General features: G+C 53.2%; 1 protein-coding gene across 7 annotated transcripts in view; it reads right to left on the reverse strand.

Moving 5' to 3' along the window:
* Positions 1 to 1,100: 1,100 nt before the first annotated feature.
* DYSF (dysferlin) overlaps positions 1,101 to 20,604 on the reverse strand; it is a 208,304-nt gene continuing 188,800 nt past the window's right edge. For 6 of the 7 annotated variants that reach the window (XM_080683296.1, XM_080683294.1, XM_080683295.1 and 3 more), the window contains 11 exons: positions 19,653 to 19,823; positions 18,846 to 18,988; positions 16,728 to 16,867; positions 15,441 to 15,529; positions 15,097 to 15,192; positions 14,576 to 14,717; positions 9,729 to 9,828; positions 8,296 to 8,474; positions 6,443 to 6,552; positions 4,957 to 5,104; positions 1,101 to 1,375 (listed from right to left, as the gene is read on the reverse strand). In XM_080683296.1, the coding sequence (XP_080539422.1) occupies positions 1,337 to 1,375; positions 4,957 to 5,104; positions 6,443 to 6,552; positions 8,296 to 8,474; positions 9,729 to 9,828; positions 14,576 to 14,717; positions 15,097 to 15,192; positions 15,441 to 15,529; positions 16,728 to 16,867; positions 18,846 to 18,988; positions 19,653 to 19,823 (1,357 nt within the window). In that variant the 3' untranslated portion in view covers positions 1,101 to 1,336. The remainder of the gene's footprint in view (positions 1,376 to 4,956; positions 5,105 to 6,442; positions 6,553 to 8,295; positions 8,475 to 9,728; positions 9,829 to 14,575; positions 14,718 to 15,096; positions 15,193 to 15,440; positions 15,530 to 16,727; positions 16,868 to 18,845; positions 18,989 to 19,652; positions 19,824 to 20,604) is intronic. The other variant, XR_013961376.1, reaches the window with a different exon arrangement.

Here is a 20,604-nt window from a genome sequence, read left to right on the forward strand (position 1 = left end):
GACTCTCAGGGCCTTGGCACAGGCATGCACAGTGGGTGCTCAAGGAAAGTGCATCAGCAGACTAACCTTCTCAGAAGAGTGTTGGACCCTGGTCCCTGCTCTGTGTTCTGTGTGAGGTGTTGCCACCTGACTCCAAGGTTCTGTTGTCAAGGTCTCAGGACTTAGACACCCAGGTTCTCAGGCCCATGCAGAGCATGGACACTGAAGGCCACCGCCAGCCTGAACTCTCCTGAAGAGAGAATCACTCAGCATTGGAGGTGTAGCTCCCTCTTCCAGGAGGGCCCAGGTCATCAGGCAGCCCTGTGCCAATCAGTTCCAGTCCTGCCAATCAGAGGGGACCTGACAGGGCCCCTGTCTAGATCTCAGAGTGCAGTCAAGACAAAGGCGTCTGGAAGGATCACTTTGGGGCCTTGGGGCCTGGGCCAAGGGAGCGGGCTCACAGCGGGAAATAGGAGAAGCTTCCTGGGTAACAGGAGAATGCGGCTAGCTGCGCTCCAGAGTTCCAGCCCCTCGGGGGAGAGATGTTTTCATGCTTTTTGCTTTTTCTCTAAGTATGTTCCTGCTGCTCCTGTAGATTAAGCTTGATTCCTGCAGGAGATGTCAGATTCATGGCAAATGCTAAGCTTCAGACCACAAGAAAAAGGTGTGTTTGTCCAGACCAGATCTTGAAAGAAGAATGAGGAAGCAGAAGGAGGGAATCCCAAGAAATCCCAAGACCAGCAGCCTGCCCTGTCTAGATAACTTCTGGCCCAACCCATTCCTTGGGGCTCCATTTGCATAAAGTAGAACTCCTTCTCAAGTGTGACCACAAAGTATAGGTAACTACTACCTAAGCAAAGGACACCTGGAAAGGGAAGAGGTGATGCCTGAGTGAGGAAGGAGGGGGAGGCGGAAAGTCCTGGAGACACAGAACACACTGGGTCTTTAAGACTCAAAGCCCACCCTGCCCCCAAGCAGTCTTGCCAAAGGATTCACAGTTCCACTAAAAAGGCTGAGCCAGAGATGTCACATACTCCACTCCCACCCCGCCCATGCAGACACATGCCCTACACAGTCACACCCATTCAGGTTCTAAAGAGATACACACACCAACACAGCTTTGAGGTTCCAACCATTTTATACTGAAATGCACATGGGCTGATCCAAAAAGGGTCGAACTGGGGGAGGAAGAAATGATGAAAGTGGGTGATCTCAGGGCTCGATGTTACCAACTCTTGGAGCATGTGCCAGTCCACCTGTCTGTCTGCCAACCCTGGCAGGATGGGCAGGCCTGGAGGTCTGAAGGAGCTCAACTGAGCTGGGCAGAGGAAGCAGGCTGTCCTGGGCCAGGAAGTCCTCAGCTGAAGGGCTTCACCAGCTTCATGGCAGCATAATTCTAGAGGAGAGAAGAGGCAGGGATGCATGATGACAGCTGCAGGGTCTCAGGACTTAAACACCCAGGTTCTCAGGCCCATGCAGGGACGGAGCAGGAAAAGGAGGCTCATCTACTCAATCACCTACCTGCACTCTGCCCTCAGCACCCTTACCCCTTACTCAGCTCAACACCACCCTCCTGGTGCCCTTGCCAATCACACAAGCCCAGACCTTCCTGAAACTCTTCTGGAACCCTCCCAGTTGGGGGAGGGAGGGCATAGTTGCCAGAATTGCTCTGTCTTCTCCCCCATCAACCCAGGGCCCACTCTCATGTTCCAACCACAGCCATGCGGATTCTGACCACCAGGGCCTGCCCTGGCCTCTTCGTCAGACAGGTGGCCTGAAGGCATGGCCATGATCCTCTCCCCCTCCCACATGGACCCAGGACTCACTGGCCACCACGCTCCTGTCCAGAAAGTAGAGAGAGCGAGAGTTGGGGGGCTGGGTGTACAGGGATGACCCGCGATGCAGGCCAGCACCTGGGATGGGTCACCCCTGATTAGACCCTGGCTGCTGTAGGACTGAAATGAATCTCCTGCCCCACTCCTCCCCCCAGACCATGAAAACACATACAACACAACACAGGGCTCCTAATTGGGACAGTATGTTCCCCAGCGCCGGCCCGGGAAAGCCAGCTCTGGAAACAAAGCCTTCCCGCCAGATCCGCTGCCTCCCCACGCTGGCCCTGCTCCCGCTGGCTGGGGGCAACAGGAGGAACCAGACAGGCTGCCCTCCCTGTCCCCCTCCCAGGGGAACTTCCAAGAGGGTGGGAGACTAGACCAACTGGAGGGACCAGCCCCTCGACGTAGTCCCCTCTACCAGGCCCTCTGCCCGCCCCGCAAGGCCAAAAAGCCAGGTGAAGGTCTTGGGCCACCAGGTGATGGGGCAACTTGGCCGGAGAGCAGCAGGACTTGCCCAGGTTGTAGCAAAGGCCTGTCCACAAAACCAGTCTGCAGCCTCAGGCCCGGGCTGCCCCTCCAGCCCTGGATCTCTCACCTACGATTTGCCCCCCGATGTGCCAGCCCTGGGAGAGGGATGGTGAAGTTGGTGTTTTAAAGAGGACAATTTTCAGAAGAACTCAAAGGAAGGTGATGGCCACTGCTGAGGGCCTCGGAGACAGGGGAGGGTTCTGACCAGGGCTAGTGGCAAAGTGCCCCTCTGCTCTGCCCACAGGGCCCAGGGTTAAGGCTGCTCCAGGGACCAGGAAGGAGCACGGGCTGGAAGTGACTGGAAATCTTCTCTCCTCCCCCAGCCAGGCAGCAGGGCGCCTTCTCCAGACCCTGAAGGCCTGGACTGCTGCCCAAGTGCCTCACAGGGAAGGGCCTGGCTGGCCAGGGGCAGGCACTAGGCACAGAAAGGGTAGTGGGGATGTCACTCTGGCCCTGCCCCTGCCCTCCCCTTAGCTCTTCAGGAGGACACTGACTTGATGTGAAGCCCCCCAAGGAAGGTGAAAGGGCTCCCCTAACCACTATGCTAGCACAGCAGGTCAGAGCTGACCTGGTCCAACCCGCCCATCCTTATGCCGATGGGAGGACCCTGAATTTCTGGACCTAGACCCTCCTTTGTCACTTAGGCCCAGACAGTTCCCTCTGCTGTTCTCCACAGTCCATGTAAGAGACCGAAGGGATGGCTTTGTGGTTTTAACTACAAGAGGTGCAAGCTGCTAATATAGTAAGTCCTCACTCAACATCGTCAACAGGTTCTAACACTTTAAGTGAAGTGACATATAACAAAACCAATTTTTACCATAAGCTGACTGATAGAAACAAGAGTTAAGTTCCTCCGGCATCACATCAACGTTATAAAGAAACTAGAGGCCCAGTGCACAAAATGCGTGCACGGGTAGGGTCCCTAGGCCTAGCCGGCAATCAGGGCTGATGTGGGGGGGGGGGGGGGGCGCCTTCTGGCTGCCGGCCAGGGCCTTCCTTCATTCTGTGCCGGCCCCTGGTGGTCAGCGAACATCATAGCAAGCAATCGAACTCCCAGTCTCCTGGTAGAACTCCCAAGGGACACTTTGCATATTAGCCTTTTAAATATATAAATAACTTTAAATTACATTCTCACACATGGAAAACCTGCTGGTGCATGGGCTCTCGCCAGTCACTGCAGGAGAGAGCTCTCCACACACCTCCTCCTCCTGCAGGATTCACAAAGCAAAATGCACACAGGCAAGTAATTCCCAGAGCAGACTGCCCGCTGTGGGCATACTGCAGTTGACCAAACTGAGACCTACAGTGTCCCTGCATTAGGAGCCATGCACAGACTGCCCTGCAGCCCTGAGCCAGTCCCTTCCCTTCTCTGGGTGTCTCCTTCTTTGCCATTCAAATCAGGGTGACATGGCCCTGGCCAGCATAGCTCAGTGGTTAGAGCGTCAGCCAGCACACCAAAGGGTCTAGGGTTTGATTACCGGTCAAGGCCACACATCTGGCTGCAGGTTCAATACCCTGCAACCAACTGATGTTTGTCTCTCTTATCAATGTCTCTCTCTCTCCCTCTCCCTCTCCCTCTCCCTCTCCCTCTCCCTCTCCCTCTCCCTCCCTCCCTTCCACTCTCTCTAAAAAGCAATGAAAAAAATATCTTCAGATGAGGATTAAAAAACAACAACAAAAAATCAGGGTGATATGGAGTTGATTATGCCATCCTATTTTCATATCAGTTTGAAATTTTCATTTATAAAAGTTTAAAATAGTTTGAAGAATATTAAAAGTCAGGCATCAGCCTGGTAATGCTGTGGTTCCTTCAAAGTTTCAAGTTCCAGAGATATTGGGGAGACAGGGTAGGGAGCTGGAGCATCTTCAGGGTTCCCCTAAAGAGCTGTGAGGACCAGGGAAGCCAAGACCAAGAATACAGCCCCAGATCCTCCTCTTTTGTGCAGGGCCCCATGGAGCTGGGGGGCAACAGCTGGCTTCTCACCAGGTGAAAGGGACCCCCAATGTGCACTGTACCAAGTGAGAGGGCCACCTCCTGTCTGTCCACACACATCTTCCCCCAGGCCTACCCTCAGCAGGAGGTGGGACACACTGTGTCATGGTGCTCAAGTGGACGCTGAGACTCTCTGCTGGCCCCAGGTCCTCCTTTCCTCTGGACCTCAGCAGGTGCCACCCACACAAACAGAGGGACCTCCTCCTCTGTTCTGCCATCTACACCATCCCTTCCTGACCCAGTCCCACACCCTCCTCAGGAAGGTTCCCCTCACTCCCCCTACCCAGGGGCTCTCCTACCAACCCAGGGGCTTGCTGAGGACAGCTATGTCTCCCCATCGACAGCACGAACTGTTTCCCCTTTTGGATTCAGAGGTCCCTAAGGGTAGGACTTTGTCTACCAGACTGGGAACTCCCAGAGTAGGGGTCATGTCTCCCTCATCAGACCGTGGGCTCTGCAAGGAAAGAGGCTGTGTCTCTCCATCAGACTGGGGCTCTTTGAGGACAAGGACCGACTCTCCCTGAGACCAGGCTCTGCTGGAAGTCAAGAGCTATGCCCCCCATATCAGACCAGGAGCTCCTCCAAGACAGGGCCTGTGCCTCCCCTGCCAGGCCTGCTCACCGGGAAGGCGTAGACGAAGATGCCCAAGAACAGCAGGAGGATGAAGAGAATGATGAAGAGGATGATGGCGCACCGGAACCGCCGCCACAGGATGAACTTCATAGTCTTGTACGGGGAGGTGAACCAGAGGAAGGAGGTGTCAGGGCGCCTGGAAGTGAGATCCCAGAGGTCAGCAGGCAGACCTACCATGGCTGCTTTCTCCAAGTCCTGCTCCCAAACCACCCTGACCCTCCACAGTCAGCTCCCAGGACCCGCCCAGCCTTGAGACCCCACTCCCTGCCCCAACTCACCTGCACTCCCCTGTCCTCCAAGCCTTTGCTATAGTGTGAGCCCCACCATGCTGCCCTCCTCTTCTTGGTGCCACTAAACCCTATACACCCTCAGGGGCCCCTTCTCTGCCACTCTGTCCAGGACACCTTCCCTGCCACCCTCTTTCCTTCCCAACCCAGGACTTAAAAGACTGGAGATTTGGGAGCTGGGAGGAACCTCAAGGGACTGTCACATTAAGTGAGCTATGGCCCAATGAGCCCCAGATAAGCCAAGCCACCTGCCTAGAGACACATGGCCGGTCCACGGGAAGTGAACCCAGGCAGCTGAGTTTCTCTCATAACCAAGAACTTCAAAACCTGCCCCAAGGTCAGCCTCACAACTCAATGAGCTTGCAGGATTTTGTGTCACAATAATGGCCTTTTAACTACACGCCACTGGATCTCCTGGGCCTCTCTTGTCTTTCCAGCCAGATCCCAGCCATCCCAGGATGGCTCTCCCCACTCTGCCAGCCCCGTGGCACTTGGAGCAGCATGGTGATAAAGTGGGCTGTCTCTGCTAAGTCTGACTTGAGCCAAACAGGCCACAGGGAAGGACCTAGCAAACGTAGCTCTGACACCACCTCCCCCAGCCGTAGTCTTTCAGCCCCCAGTAACTGCCTTCAAGGTGTTTATATCCACTTAGGGGCCTATGAGGTAGGGAAGACAAGGACTGGTGCCCCATTTCACAGATGGGAAAATGAAGGCTGACAGACTGTTTGAAAGCCACACTGACACCAAGAGAGCCATGGAAGACAGTTTGGTCAAGGGAAAAACCTTGATCAGGCTCCAGAGCCAATCAGATCAAGTGGGAGAATTCCAGCCTCACCATTTTCCTTACTCAACTTTGCTAAGACTGTTTCCTCACCTGTAAAATGAGATGATAATAACAACCCAGCAGAGAAGGTTCCATAACACAACATGTACATGCCACATGACAGCTTGCTCAGCACACAACCAACAGCTACCCAATTGTGCCTGCTTCCGGAACTAGCTGAGGAGCCCAGTGTTCCTGGAATGACATATGTCACCTGCCCCCTAACACTGTGTGGCCCTCTCTGGGCCTTGTGAGCATTGTGACCTTTTTAAATGTTTCATGACCTCTGCAATAGATGCCTCCTAGATGGTGGCTACACCTCCCAGCTCCCCTGGGCATCAGGGATCAGGGGCTTGGCACTAACTTTGGGTCCTCGAGTTTGGGGTTCATGTTGGGCTCATCCCGGCCCTGGCCAGCAGGTCGCTCCTCATGCTCACTCTCTGCTACGATCTCCAAGGTCATCTCCAGTTTGCCCTGTGGAGACAGAGGGACAGAGGCTCTGCCCAATGGCTGGGAGAGGAGCCTTTGATGTAGGGGCCTATGATGTAGGTAAGACAAGGACTGGACCCCAGGACAATTGTAGAGCCACTTTATTGAATTTTTTAGTTCTATTGGGTTGATCTGATCACAAAAGCAGTAACTGCTCCTTGTAGAGCATTTAAAAACGACAGAAATACACAGGCACACCTTGTTTCATTGTGCTTTGCTTACTGCGCTTTGCAGATACTGCATTTTTTACAAATTGAAGGTTAGACCCTCCACCAGCAAAAAAGATTGCGACTCACTAAAGGCTCAAATGATGTTTAGTGTTTTTTAGCAATCACGTATTGTTAAAATAAGGTATGTACATTGTTTTTATAGACATAATGCTATGCACACTTAACAGACTACAAGATAGTATACACATAGCTTTCATATGTACTGGGAAACCAAAAGATCCATGTGGCTGGTTTGATTGTGGTTATTTGGAACAAAATCCACAATATCTCTGAGGTCTGCCTGTGCAGACAAAAGAGAATGTCAGCCGTACATCCACTGTGTGGAGACACGCACTGTTAACATTGTTACGCAGCAGAGCTGGTGTTCTCTGCAAGTGTATGAACTACCACACTGTGTATACATACTTCTACGGCTTGCTTCTTTCACTTAGAAATATATTCTGTTTTACTGTATAATTACATATTCTTTAAAGCTTGCTTCGTAATGGCTGTAAGACATTCTATGGGATGGTTGGCCATAATTTGTTTCGTAAACTACTTATTTTGGTTCATTTAGCTTGTTTCCGACTGTGCGGTACTATAAATAATGCTGCAGCAAATACCCCAGAACCTTTTTTTTTTTTTTTTTTTTTTTTCATTTTAGCTGGTTATTTCTTCTGGAGAGATTTTTAGAAGTGGGATGTCAGAGGACAAAGGCATAAATATTGTTAAATCTCTTGCTGTATGTTACCGAATTCCTCCCACACATGGTAGAACCATGAGCACCCCAGCAGAAGTAAGCGAGGAGCCTGTCTGCATCTTCACCAGAAGTGAGCATTTCTGGTTTTAAATCCTAATTTAATAGGCAAAAAGCTTTCACATTTTAAAATATGCCTTTATTTAAATACGATGGGGAGTCAACCTTTTCAAACGTTTAACACCCATCTGTGCTTCTTTTGTGCATTACCTATGCATGCCCTTTGCTCATTTTTTTTTTTTTGAGGTGTTCATTATTTCTTGTGAATTGTTATGATTCATTATACAACAAGGGTATTTTATTTCAAGGGTCACATTAGGAGTTGGCTGACTGCCTACACTTCCAAATAAAGTGTCAGGGATTCACTTCCTCTGCAGAGGAAGGACAGTTCACAGTCCCCTGTCACACCCCTGAGCAGACCTCTGGGTAAGAACAGTAGGACAAGGAAGGTCCCTTGTAGGGTCCTGCTCAAGTGAGCAAGGCAGGCCCCTTGTCCTCTACAGGAGCCCAGGCCAGAGGGGTCCCAGCACACAGATCACTGTGAAAACCCAGGAGCCGGAGCACAAACAGGGTCCGAGGGAGCTAAGCGCATCTTTAGATTTAAATAGGCTTCCCTGGTATGTGAGCCTCAAGGGGAGGAAGGCTGGGAACTGAAAAGGGAAGCCGGCTGGCGCCTTGGAAAACAGGGAGAGGAAGGACAAGAGAGGGGGGCAGCGCACATACGCTCTGGTGCCCCCACTGGCTAGTGGGGAGCAGACTTACCGCTAATATCTTCTTCTCACCCTCCTCTGCCACACAGGGCCACCAGCCCTTCACTGTTTTCTGTTCAAAAAGGGACACGAACCACTCCGGGTGGAAAGTGTCATCCAGCAGGTCCAGGGAGCACTTCTCCGCCGTCTTGGCGGGCTTGGGCATGCGGTTGAGATCCAGCTGCAAGGAGCCTGTGGCAAGGAGGGGTTCCTTAACCAAGGGTTTCTCAGTCACTGGCAGCAAGTCCCACCCACGGGCGGGGCAGGTTCCACAAAAACTCATAGTTACTTCCTCAACCTCCATCCATGGGCTTAGCCATGAGTCAGATCTCTCAAACTCCAGCTCCCTATCCATGCCCTCTTATTCCATCCATACAGTTTCCCATCCATCTACTCACGAATCCATATGCCCACTAACCTACCCACTGACTCGCCTTAAAAGAGCTCAACTATTCATCTTACTATGCACGAATCCATTCATTGTCTACATCTATCATCCATCAATTTTAAATTGTTTTTATTGTAGTCATTTTAATTCAAAATTGATCACCCCTAAAAGAAATAGCACACCCATTAGCAGTCATTCCCCATTCCCCCTCCTTCCAAGCCTGACAATGATGAGCCATGTAGAATTTCCTATTGTGGACATTTCTTATCAATGGAATCATAAAATATGTGTCACTTAGCATGTTTTCAAGGTCCATCCATGCTGTAGCATGCATCAGCATTTCACTCTTTCTATGGCTGAGTAATATACCATTGTATGGGGAGACCACACTTTCCTGGTTAACTTTTATAGTTGTGATGGGGCTGTTACAGTCCAGTCTGTTGGCCCCATACAAGGCCGTGTTCCTCCCCCCAAATCTCACGCCTTCGGCCCTGTGCTCCCTACTTCCCAGGTCAGGGTTCAGCACACTTCTGCCCCATCAGAATCCTGTCTGCGGCCTGGGGGATGGAGACATGTTCACTCATTTGGTCATCACTCAGGCACAAGGGTGAAGAGTGTCTTGAGCCCCTCGCTGGTTGGGCTCAGTCTGCATCTAGACTGAGAGGTGGGACAGGGGAGGGGTGAAAGGCATTCTGTCAAGCCTGAGGCCGGCCAGCCAGCCAGCGATGGCCAGCATATGTCTGCACTGCCTCAGCCTGTGTTTTCCTCTCTTCCTTGCCTGAGTCCTACCATCCAATGTGGCGCAGTGTCAATGCCATCTCTGCTACTAGACCACCCTGCTGACCACACTGGCACTGCTCTGCATCATGGATCTCACTCAGCACCAGGGACCAGGGACTCTGAGCTCCCTGGGGGCAGAAAGTAGGTGCACCTCCTGCCAGCCAGCCAAGAATGGCACACACACACACACACACACACACACACACACACACACACACACAGTGGGGGCTCTGGGGTCGCCCCCAATGTACAGAACGGTGCTGAGAAGCAGCGCTCACCCAGAAAGTCGTCAAAGGAGAACTTGTCGTTGTCCCAGATCTGGAATACTACCCGCGCTGGGATTTTGCTCTCAGTCTTGTCCAGCCTCCAGAAAGCATCCTGGCCCAGCAGAGGAGCAGAGAAGGAAGTGAAAAGAGAGATTAGAGAGAGGCTGGTTCCGTTCCAGCCTGGACGGCTGCCTGGAGGAGGCAGTGGGGTCGGGCATCCCTTAGGGACTTGCCAGAGCCAGGTTCTGGCAGGAAAACTCTTGAGACCCCAAAGAGCAGGGTTCAGGTTCAGGAGGGTACTGTGCAGGCTCCCTTCACACAGGTGGCTCCTTGGATACTCCCAATTCTCTGATTTGATGTTCTCACTCCCATTTTACAGATGATGAAACAGAGGCTTGGAGAAGTTAAGCATTTGCCCAAGATCTGACAGCTAATAATAATAATAGTAATATTGCACTTCTTATGCACCAGCCCTTTACCACTATGAACTCATCTATCTTTCCAATAACCTAGAAGGGAGACACGCCTCGGTGCTAAGGAAACCAGAGCAGGTACCATGTGAGTCATACCCCTGGGAAGTGGCGACCAGGGTCCACACCAGGCAGTCAGGTTTCAGAATCCAATTTGCACCTCGAAATCCTGCTCTGCCCTTGTGATCCTTGGGACAGAGTGGGCTGGCTGGGAACTTAAGGTACCCCACCCCACCTCTGACACACTGCTGTAAGGAGCTGACACTGGGGGGCAGTGACCCCAGCTCCTTCCCCACCATGCCAACCCACCCACCTTCAGCCCCTGAGAGCCTGTTCTGGGGTAAAACAAAGCCCCTGGTGCTGGCAAGTTCCCCGGCTTCCTGCGCTCCCCATCCCACCTCCCTTGCACCAGGCAGCTTAAAACAGTGTCATCTTGGGTTTCTTCCCAAGAGGCCTCACCAAGCCACTGAAGGATGGAGACTAGGCATGCCAAGGCCTGGGTTTACCTTGGGTCCAGACACACTCAACCCAAAGGACTGCCACTGGGGCTTTCCTGCTCATGCCTGTCCTGTCCTCTCATTGTAGCTTCTCCCGAACAGTGGCAAGGACAGGAAACATTCTGACCACGCTGCAGGTCATGGCAGGGGCCTAGACTGAGTCTCGGAGAGACAGACTCCATAGGGAGTTGGGGAGCACTGCTGACCACACGTGGTTTGTCTGGCCAGATGCCTCGTATACACAGCCTCACTGCCCAGTCAGGTCCGTGCCTGCTATGTGGCCACCCCAAGCCATGCAAACCCACAGAGTCCCTAAACCGGAACCATGACCTGAGCAATGGTCACCTTGCAAAGCACCCGGCCTCCATCTGGACTGCTGCCTGACACGGTGAAGGGGCTGGGCTCTTGCCCCCCAGCCCCTGTCTGGTACCTCCCCCTTTTCCGGGCCCCGGCCCTCCTGCAGGTGCCTGCCTCCTCTGGCGGGGCTTTTATGGCCAGCACCGCAGGCCTGCCTGCACAGGCCGCCAGCAGCCTCCATTCCTCCGGCCGGCCTGGTTTATGGGCTCAGTAATGAGCCAGAGGTTCAAACAGCCCCTGGTGGGAGCAGCTGGGCTGGGGCTCCAGCCTGGGGAATGGCCCCCCAGGTCCCAGGCGCTCATTACGCTCCCGGTCTGGGCCCTTTTACTAGCTGTTTATTTGCAGGGTGGGTGCCTGACGCGCAGGCAGGCCCCGGTGGGTGTGCTGGGCTCCAGGTGGGGAGCCGGCCAGGGCGACCAGCGGTGGTTCAAAGCAGCCGGATGAAAGGAGACCTTGTACTTTACGACAGTCTCGTCTGGTTAATGGGGTCCCTGGAGGGCCTGCCTGCCAGAGGCCCTGAACCCCTCGGCAGAGGGCTGGCTCTGCGGCATGACCGAGGAGCCCAGAGGCTGCTCAGGGCCCCCACACAAACCCACCCCGAGACTCGGTCCTTTAGCCCAGACCGGCTCCTTGGTGCCCCACTGTGTGCACGCTCCACTTTCCTCCCAGGGCCGTTTTTCCACAGAAGGACCGCTGGCTCTGCCTGGATCAAGCCAGTTCTCCCTCACTCCCTGGATGACCTCAGAATCCCGTGGACTCTGTTTCTCAACCTCCTCCAGCCACCCTCTCCGGGAGCCCACACCACACGGAATCCCGTTCTCCAGCCTTCCGCACTCATGCCTCTTCTGGACTCCCCATTCCCCTTCCTCCTCTCTACCCCGCAGTCCCCATGGGCCTCTCATCCTCTCAGGGCTAGCTCAGGCTATGCCACCGGGGGTCCACCCAACTCTCTCCTCTTCCTTGCGGGTGCCTGTAATTCACGGATGAAACCCCATCATGGTCAGAATAGACCCACCTCAAATTCTTAACTAGCAACCCAGCTGGGCCCTCAGAACTTCCTGGTAATCCTTCTCCATACCAGCAAAGAGCCTGTTCTCTCTCCCTCTCCTGCTCTCTTTCTCCCTCTCTCTCCCTCTTCCTCTCCCTCAGCATAATAGCTACTTCCAGCCTTTTCCATTTGTCTCAAGTCACCTGCCACAGTACCAGGAGATTCTCTCTCCTCCTACTTTGTAGAAAATGCAGAAGCCTCTGCTTCCTGTTTACATCCCCACCTGTCGCAACAAAGGGGTTGTCCCGCCTCTCATTTGAGCAGGCCGATTGTGTCTCAGCCTCGGTTTCCCACCCACGCCTAGCCCCTTTTAGAGCTTGGTGAGCATCAGAGCTGGTGAGCAGGATGCCTCAGCCCTCCCTTCCCCATTCCCAGCCCCCACTCCGTCTGTCCATAGCAAACTGTTTGCTTGGTTTAGAGCCCTCCCCACCAAAGGCAGCATTTGCTTTGTTATGGAAACATCTTGTGATAGACAAGCACACTGAGCAAAGGCTAACAAGATCAAAGCTACACACAGGCTAGGCCAGTGGTCGGCAAACTGCGGCTCTGTTGACTAATGAGTTTGCTGACCACTGGGATAGGGGCTTAATCACAAGGAACAACAACAGCCTGTAATTATTGGAATTGAGAGTCTAGATCAGTGGTCGGCAAACTCATTAGTCAACAGAGCGGCAAACTGCGGCTCGTGAGCCGCATGTGGCTCGCAAGCCGCAGTTTGCCAACCACTGGGCTAGGCCTTCCTTGCCTGCACAGAACCAGGGCTGTAGCTACATTCTACTTTCTGGCAGGCACTATGCAGCAATCTCTGGGTGAAAGAATTCATTTAACCTTGTTTAACCCGTATTTTCTTCTGTTGGACGGCTTCAGAGTGCTCCACAGCACATTCTGGTTTCTCTAGAACGCATACAATCTTGTGTATCGAGTCGCGAGGGGGTCACGTGGAAGGGACGTAATGAAGAGAATTAGGAAAACAAGTCGGCTGAGGTACATTATTATTTCCCTTCTTTAAGCCACTCAACCACTCAGGAAAGAAAGGGGACTCAGAGAACCTTTGCAGCTTGAAGCCTCGAGCTACCTCCGGAAGGAAATCGGACCAGCAGAACCGAAATACCAGAGAGGTATTTACTATGTCGAATAGGAGATAACCTTGATTCTAGGTGCCCTCCACCTCCAGTCAGCCTGGCCGCGAGGCCCTCACTGCCCACAGCACCCTCCTCACTGTGCTCTGGGTCTGCTGGCTAAGGGCAGGTGTAGAGCCACCAGGAAGGAGTGAGGGGACAACTCTTTACTTCTATTTCAAGAAGAAAGCCCAGATGAGACTTCCACTGGAAGATGCTGAGACACAAAGAGCAGAGGTCCTGAACCCACCCCTCCCTCTGGCTGATGCTGACAGCTCTCCCGGGTGCCTTCAGTCTGGGGTGAGAGAAGGGAGGTGGAGAGAAAAGGACAAAAACTTTGAGGCCTGGAAAGGTAGTCACTCCCTAGTGCCTGTCCAGCTTGGACAATAACCACAGGCACCAGATGGGGAAACGTAAGAAACTAGGTAGCAGGAGGAACCCAGCTAAGCAACACCCAATCCTATGGACAACCCAATCCAAAAGCCAGGTAGGCACCCCTTGGGAAGCTCTACAGCAAGCATGTCAAACTTGCAGCCCGCGGGCCGGGAGTTTGATATGCTTGAACAAGGTCTGCCCCACTGCCCCGATGATGGCCATACTGGTTTCCCACCAGGACCCCATGACCCTTCCTCCTGCTTGGTTTAGCTAGGATTTGGAGAAAGGCAGTGGTTTTAGGATTTGGACTTAGCTACATATGATGGTTGTGGCACCAGTGTGGGGTGGTTGTGGGATGGCAGCAAAGCCAGCAATGGCAATGATGGTGAGAGTGGAAGAAGTAGAGGGATGGTGAAGATGATGGTGGTGGCTTTGGCAGAAATGGAGCAGTGGGAGAAGCTGTGGCAATCTCATGAGTGATGGGGACAGTGGTAGTGGTGACGCTGGCAGTGAGGGGACAATGGAGAATGTGACATTGGCAGTGAGGGGACAATGGTGTGGTGATGTTGGCAGTGAGGGGACAATGGTGTGGTGACACTGGCAGCGAGGGGACAATGGAGAATGTGACACTGAAAGTGAGGGGACAATGGTGTGATGACACTGGCAGCGAGGGGACAATGGAGAATGTGACACTGAAAGTGAGGGGACAATGGAGAATGTGACACTGGCAGTGAGGGGACAATGGAGAATGTGACACTGAAAGTGAGGGGACAATGGAGAATGTGACACTGGCAGTGAGGGGACAATGGAGAATGTGACACTGGCAGTGAGGGGACAATGGTGATGATTTTTCTGCAATGATGGCAGTGCTTGTTCCAACAGTGGTGGGCAGTGGGGTAGGGTATGACTATGACATACCAGTGCTGGTAGTGCAATCACGCTGACATTAGAAAGCCCAGGAGCTAGCACCTTTGGGAACAGAAACAACACTCACCTTCTTGGTGACGGTGCAGACTTGCTCAGCTGGCAGGTAGTCAAAGGGGAAAATGAACCTCCAGTTAAAGCTGCCTTCGCCTCCCAGGGACCGATAATGCACATCCGTCTTTTGCTTGTGTTCCTCAAAGCCAACCATCCAACTGGACATAAACATTTTTAGAGAACATTTCCAGTTAAGGTTTCCACCACAACAGGCATCCTCAGCTTAGGCAAATGAGGCATTAAGAAGGTAAATGAACTTGGTAAATGATAAAGGAGAAATCATTCTCAAGAAATCTCCATGATGTACCAACTATGCCACAAGCTTTTAAACATTTTAAACTTTCTCTCGGCTGACATCCTCAACCCAAATATTAATGTGGAAGAAGAAATCTAGTCGGGAAACAACTCCCCAAAGGCAGAGGTCACACCCTTAAACCCTCCTTCCTTTCTTTTCCTCCCCCTCCCTACACCAGAGCCCCCTTCCCAATGGACACCACCGTGGAGCTGGGATAGGTGGGCAGGAGGATGACTCCCTACCCTTTCACATAAATGTCGCTCATCTTTTCCCCTGTGATGCTGAGGTCATCCAGGATCACGTCCTTGGTGTTCCAAATAATACAACGCAGGAAAAACCTGTGGAGAAGAAGAATTATTCAAATCACATGGATTTCCCACCAATGGGTGGGAGGTCTTTGACTGAGAAGCCAAGAAGCCACCTCGCCCAAGAAGACTTTGATGCTTGCCTGGCTGGACAAGACGGGGATCCTGTGGTCTGGGTGGTCCAAAGCCTAGCCCAAGCACAACCTCCTTGTCCCACCCAAGCTGGTGGGGACCATCCCACCACCCTGCTCAGCTCTAAGCCTGTGGCTGGAGCAAGTCACCTTTTGGCTCTCCGTGGAGTAATGTTGAAGGGAGGTCCAGGGCGCCCCAGGGCCTTTGGAAACAGGTCAATCCACATCTGCAGCTTCCCCTGAGGAGACATGACCCTGTTCTCTCACATCCTTCTCATTCAACCAACATCTATGACCATCGGCTCTTGGGGCACATGACAGAGAAAATTCAGGCCCGGCCATGGAGAGGCTCACCACCTCACAGGGGAGGTGCCGTAAGTGGGACCGCAGGGCCAACTGCAAAGGTAGCCCACTGGCCCACAGTCTGATGACTTGGGTCTGTGCCTGCGGGGGGAGTCAAGGATCAGAGAAGGCTTCTCAGAGATGGTGCTATCTGAGCTGAGACTCAGTGTGCCCGATAGAAAAAGGGAGAGGGCATTTCCAGCCAAGGGGATGGCATGCTCAAAGTCCTGGGGGGTCAGAGAGCCTGTTTCATCATAGAAAGGCTCCGAGGATTTCTACAACAGGAACCCATCTACCTGCCGCCCCTCAGCTCCCTATCTCCGCGGGCCACGTGTTTTTTCTGCCCCCATCTTAGAGAAAAAGGAGCAGGAGTTGCAGCAAATTCTTCCAGGTCACAGAGCTAGAGAAGGCAAGAGCTGACATTTGGACATGGGCTGTGTCCCTCTGAGGAGCTGGTGGCCACAACACCAAGGGGAGGAGAGCTCAGTTCCAAACAGGAGAGATGGGGTCCTCTCCTGTTCTCCAAGGCACCTTCATGGCTGCCTCGCCCTTCTTTGCCTGAAACCCTTTTTCTCCTCCTGAGTTCACCCACCCTGGGCCTGCTGTCCCTCTGCTCACCCTCCAGCGTGGCAGGACACCCTTGGCCCTCCTGATGACTGTTCTCTGTAACTGCTCTGCCATTCTGTCACAGGGTGCTGGCCGCCCTGTCTGAACTCCCCACGGCAGCCCAGCACAGGGCCAGCCATCTGAGATGTCACTGACTGATGATACAGGAGGGCACCCTGAGGCCAGGCTGAAGCAGCAAGGCTTCAGAATGACTCATGGGAAATCAGAGGTCTGGCCTACACGGGGATGAAGGAGGCAACTCAGCCTCATTTCAGGCCCTAGGGCCTGCAGGTAACCAGAGGAGGCCAGGCCCAAGAGGTGCCCTGGAAGGCCAACAGTGGTAACCACTCAGACTGAGGAGGAACACCCTCAAGAAGGGACTGGCCAAATCCTGGGATCCCCGGTGGTGCCTCTGTGATGTCCAAGTTGTCCTTGGGGTGATGCTAGCTTAAGGTTGGGGACTCTGGGGCCTGATGGTTAATGTCCTACCTGCTCGATGTCTGGCTGGAGGGGGCTGTAGAGGGGCCGAGACTCCACATGCTCAGGGACTAGGCCTTGCTGCTGGAGGACGTGCAAAGCCAGACGCTCCTCCACTGGGCCCAGGTGTGGGTTCAGGACCCTGCCAGCCTCTGCAGCAGAGAGAAGACAGAAACGTTGCTGGGGCTGAGTGAGCAAGAGATAGGGCAACCAGTAGTCCTAGGGATGCCCCTAACTCCAAAGCCTCACCCAAGCCCAGACATACTTCTGGTCCTTACGTCTCACCCCCTATAGGGGAAACCTCGCTGTCCATGGGCTCCAGGCTTAAACTCCAGATTCCCCATCACCATCATTTCTACCAAGCCTCTTCTATAAAGCTCTTCTTCCTCTTTCCCACCCATTCAAATCCTGCCTGCCCTCCAAAACCCACCCCTTTCAAGAAGCCCTCCCTCCCTGACTACTCCAAACTCTGAGCCTCAGTAACCTCTATTCCAAGATTGGGCATCTACATGCTCTTAGTGCTATTCTCTGGTTCATGCAAGCTGTTCTATTAGTAGCAGTATCTAAAATAATAGCAATAACAGCAAACACTTATAAACAGGAACCAGGCACTGTTCTTCACAGATAGAACAGGTTGAATCCTCATAATAACCCTAGAAGGTAAGTGCCACGATTATCCCCATTGTACAGATGACAGAAATGAAGCACAGAGCAGTCATCCAGCTGGTCAGCAGGGCGGCTGAGACCACACACTCACTTAGGAAAGGTACATGACTGGTCATGAATACTCCCCTCTCCCTCGTGCTTTCCAGGGGGAGCTCCGCCCTACCCGGGACTGGTGCTGGACCGAGTGAGGACTCAGGGATGGTTCTGACCCTAACAAGCCTGGCCAACCAGCCAGCAACTTAAACTTGGAGCTCCCATGAGACATCTTGACTGGGGGTCAGAGGGTCTACATATCTACACACACATACACACACAGGTATGTATACTCAGGTGTGCCCATGTTCAGTCTCGTGTACACACACACACACGCACACACACGTTCATTCATCAACCCTGTCCTATCCCCTTGAATAGGTGTCACTAAGGAAGCAGCAGGGCATCACAGAAGGACCACGGGTCCAGGAATCTGGCTCTGCTCCTAACTGGCTGGGTGACTTTGGGCATTAACCACTCGAGGCCTCAACAGCCTTATCTGCAAAAACAGGCTAATGTGAGTCCTCACCAACTCTAGCTTTCTGGCTTTCCTTTCCTACCAATGTATGACCATGAGCCCTGGCCCCTGGGCTAACGCTGCTCACAGACTAGCAGAAGGAAATGAGACCACCCCTAAAACAGATGCACATTCTAAGGAAAAGAGAATGGGGCAGGGCCTAATGCTGGCTCAGCCGTGACCTGGGAGTCAGCAAAACAGAACGAGAAGGAGGGGGTTTGGGGTGGAGTAGTCAAAGCCACTGCTCCCCTTTTCTAACCTCAGCACCAGCTCTGACTTCAGACATCTCTGAAACCAGCAGGTGCGAGGGGCCAGCTGGGCCTATACACACCACCAGGGAGTCTGAGTTGCTCCGGGTGGGCAATGCAGGCCTATGGGCACCTCGTCATGCAGGAAGCATGTGGTGGGATTCTCAGGCACGAGCATTAGGCAGACCCAGGGGCAAGGTGGGGACTGCAGGACTTCCTGCCTGCCCTGTGGATGCTTTAGGTTCAGGATCTGTGAGTGGGAGCTCAGAATGGGCCATCAGGAACAAATGGACTAGTACGACTCAGGTAGAAAACTGTTTCTCAGGTGCGCTGTACCCCAAACTCAGACCAAAGTCTGACTCCCCAAAGCCAGAAGCTGACTGATCCTAACCATGACCCTGACCATGGCTTCAGACTCACCCCTGCTCTTGCTTCAGAAGGGCCTCATCCTGGCATTGGACTGAGCTCTGACTTTGGCTCCACCTTGACCTCTTATTTTTACAGCAGGATCACAGGTAAGTACTGATCCCCAGAGTACCAAGCCCATTTGTGCCGCCCTGCTGGTGTGGGTTGTGTCCATTTGGCCCCTTTATGACAGGGGAGGGCCAACAAGAGAGAAGGAGACAGAGAAGAGTCCACAGGTTTCCTGGTCATGGGGCAGCTCACCTATTTCTTCAATGGTGTATTCTTTATCCTGAAACATCACGCGGTCTGCCTGGTACACGGGGGCTTTGACTCTGTGCTGCTGGCAGAACAGGTGGAGGAGCTGGGAGGGGCGGAGCTGGTCCCTCCACTGGTTCGGTCCAGAGCTGAGGCCCAAACACAAGGCAAAGATGAGATGCTTCAGGACATTGATGAGAGCAGGGGGCATGCAGTGACCTGTGTACCCACATGCAAAACATCATCCACCCTTCCCTTTTACAGTGGGCACCCCATCTGGTCGTTCACTATGACTGGGGATCTCCACTTTACAGATAGAGACACTGAGGCCCGTAGATAACAGGACTTGTTCAAATACATACCCACAGAATTGAAACTTAGATGTTTCCAATTTCCACATTTAGAGAATCAGACCCAAATAAGAGCCAAGTTGGTAGGAAGTGGGCGGGGACTGTCCACACATGACTTCACCTAACATAAATCCCCTCAGGGTCCAGCTGGGGCCCATGTGTCCCACTGTCTATCTGCCTCTCCAAGCTCTCCTTTCCTCTTTCCCTCTACAGGTCCTTAAGGAGAACGGGATCATAACAACATGATGAAGAGCAAGGTTCTTAGAGTCAGACAAACAGATTCAAATCCTAGTCCCACCACTTATAAGCTATAACTTCTCTGGGCCTCAGTTTCCTTATCTGTGGAGTCGGCACAAGACCCAGTTGGACTGAGTGAGAGAACACCGGTGAGCTGGCACACAGTACGTGCTCAGTATTCAGGGAATGGGATTGTCAGAGAAGCAGCCTGCTCCTGTGCACCTACACACAGTAGGTCTGTGGGAGCCCACAACGAGCCCCAAACTTGGACAGCAGCCTGTTCTCCAGGTCGATGACCGTCTCCCCAATCTTTTCGTCCTTGGAGAGGAGGTCATAGTCATAGAGAGTGATCTTCAGGTCCTTCTCCAGAGGCAGAGTGCAGGTCAGCTCGAACATCCTGCAGGGGTGGGTGCAGATGTCAGACAACGCCAGCTCCTTCATGTTACCGGACACCACGGGAACTCAAGAGGGTAGCAAGGCTCGAGGAGGATCAGTCCTCCCTCCTTGGGTCTCCAGTAGCTCTTAACACACACCACCCACCGCACTCTACTGGTACTGGGCTGTGTGTGTGTGTGTGTATGTGCGTGTGTGTGTGTGTGTGTGTGTGTGTGTGTGTGGTTTTCCCAAATACCCTGGGCTGGGCACACAGCTCCCATCTGATAGACCACAGAATGAATGAATAAAGTGAAACAGAACATTAAAACTGAAGTTCCCCGCAGGACACCAGGGGACCAGAGAGGCCAGAGCAAGGTGCCAGACCTCTGGAGTTCACCCAGGGGATGATGGCCTGGGGCCCACTTTCAGGATTCTTGGGGCTTCACGCCTGCTTCCGGAGTAGGATGGAGAGAGGATTGTGAAGAAATTTTTGGAGAGAGCTCCTGCTATGCTCTGAGACCCCCACCCCACATGGGGGTCAAATGTGGAGGTGTTGGCCCTTCTCCCCAGTGAGTTCTCTGCAGAGGGAGACAGCCTGGCACCGACACACATTCACACACTCGAGGAAGAGAAAGAGCTTGTGGCAGCGAGGAGAGAGGGGCTCCATTTGGGAGGATCCACTTTGCTACCCTCTTGGCTGGACCACCACAAGGCCAGACTGGAGCCAGTTTGAATCCTGCCCCTCGGGAGTTGGGGCTCCAACAGTGAGACTGTGGAGAGGCCCACCTGAGAACCAGGAAATG

Source organism: Plecotus auritus, assembly GCF_963455305.1.
Source record: "Plecotus auritus genome assembly, chromosome: 8".
Lineage (NCBI taxonomy): Eukaryota > Metazoa > Chordata > Mammalia > Chiroptera > Vespertilionidae > Plecotus > Plecotus auritus.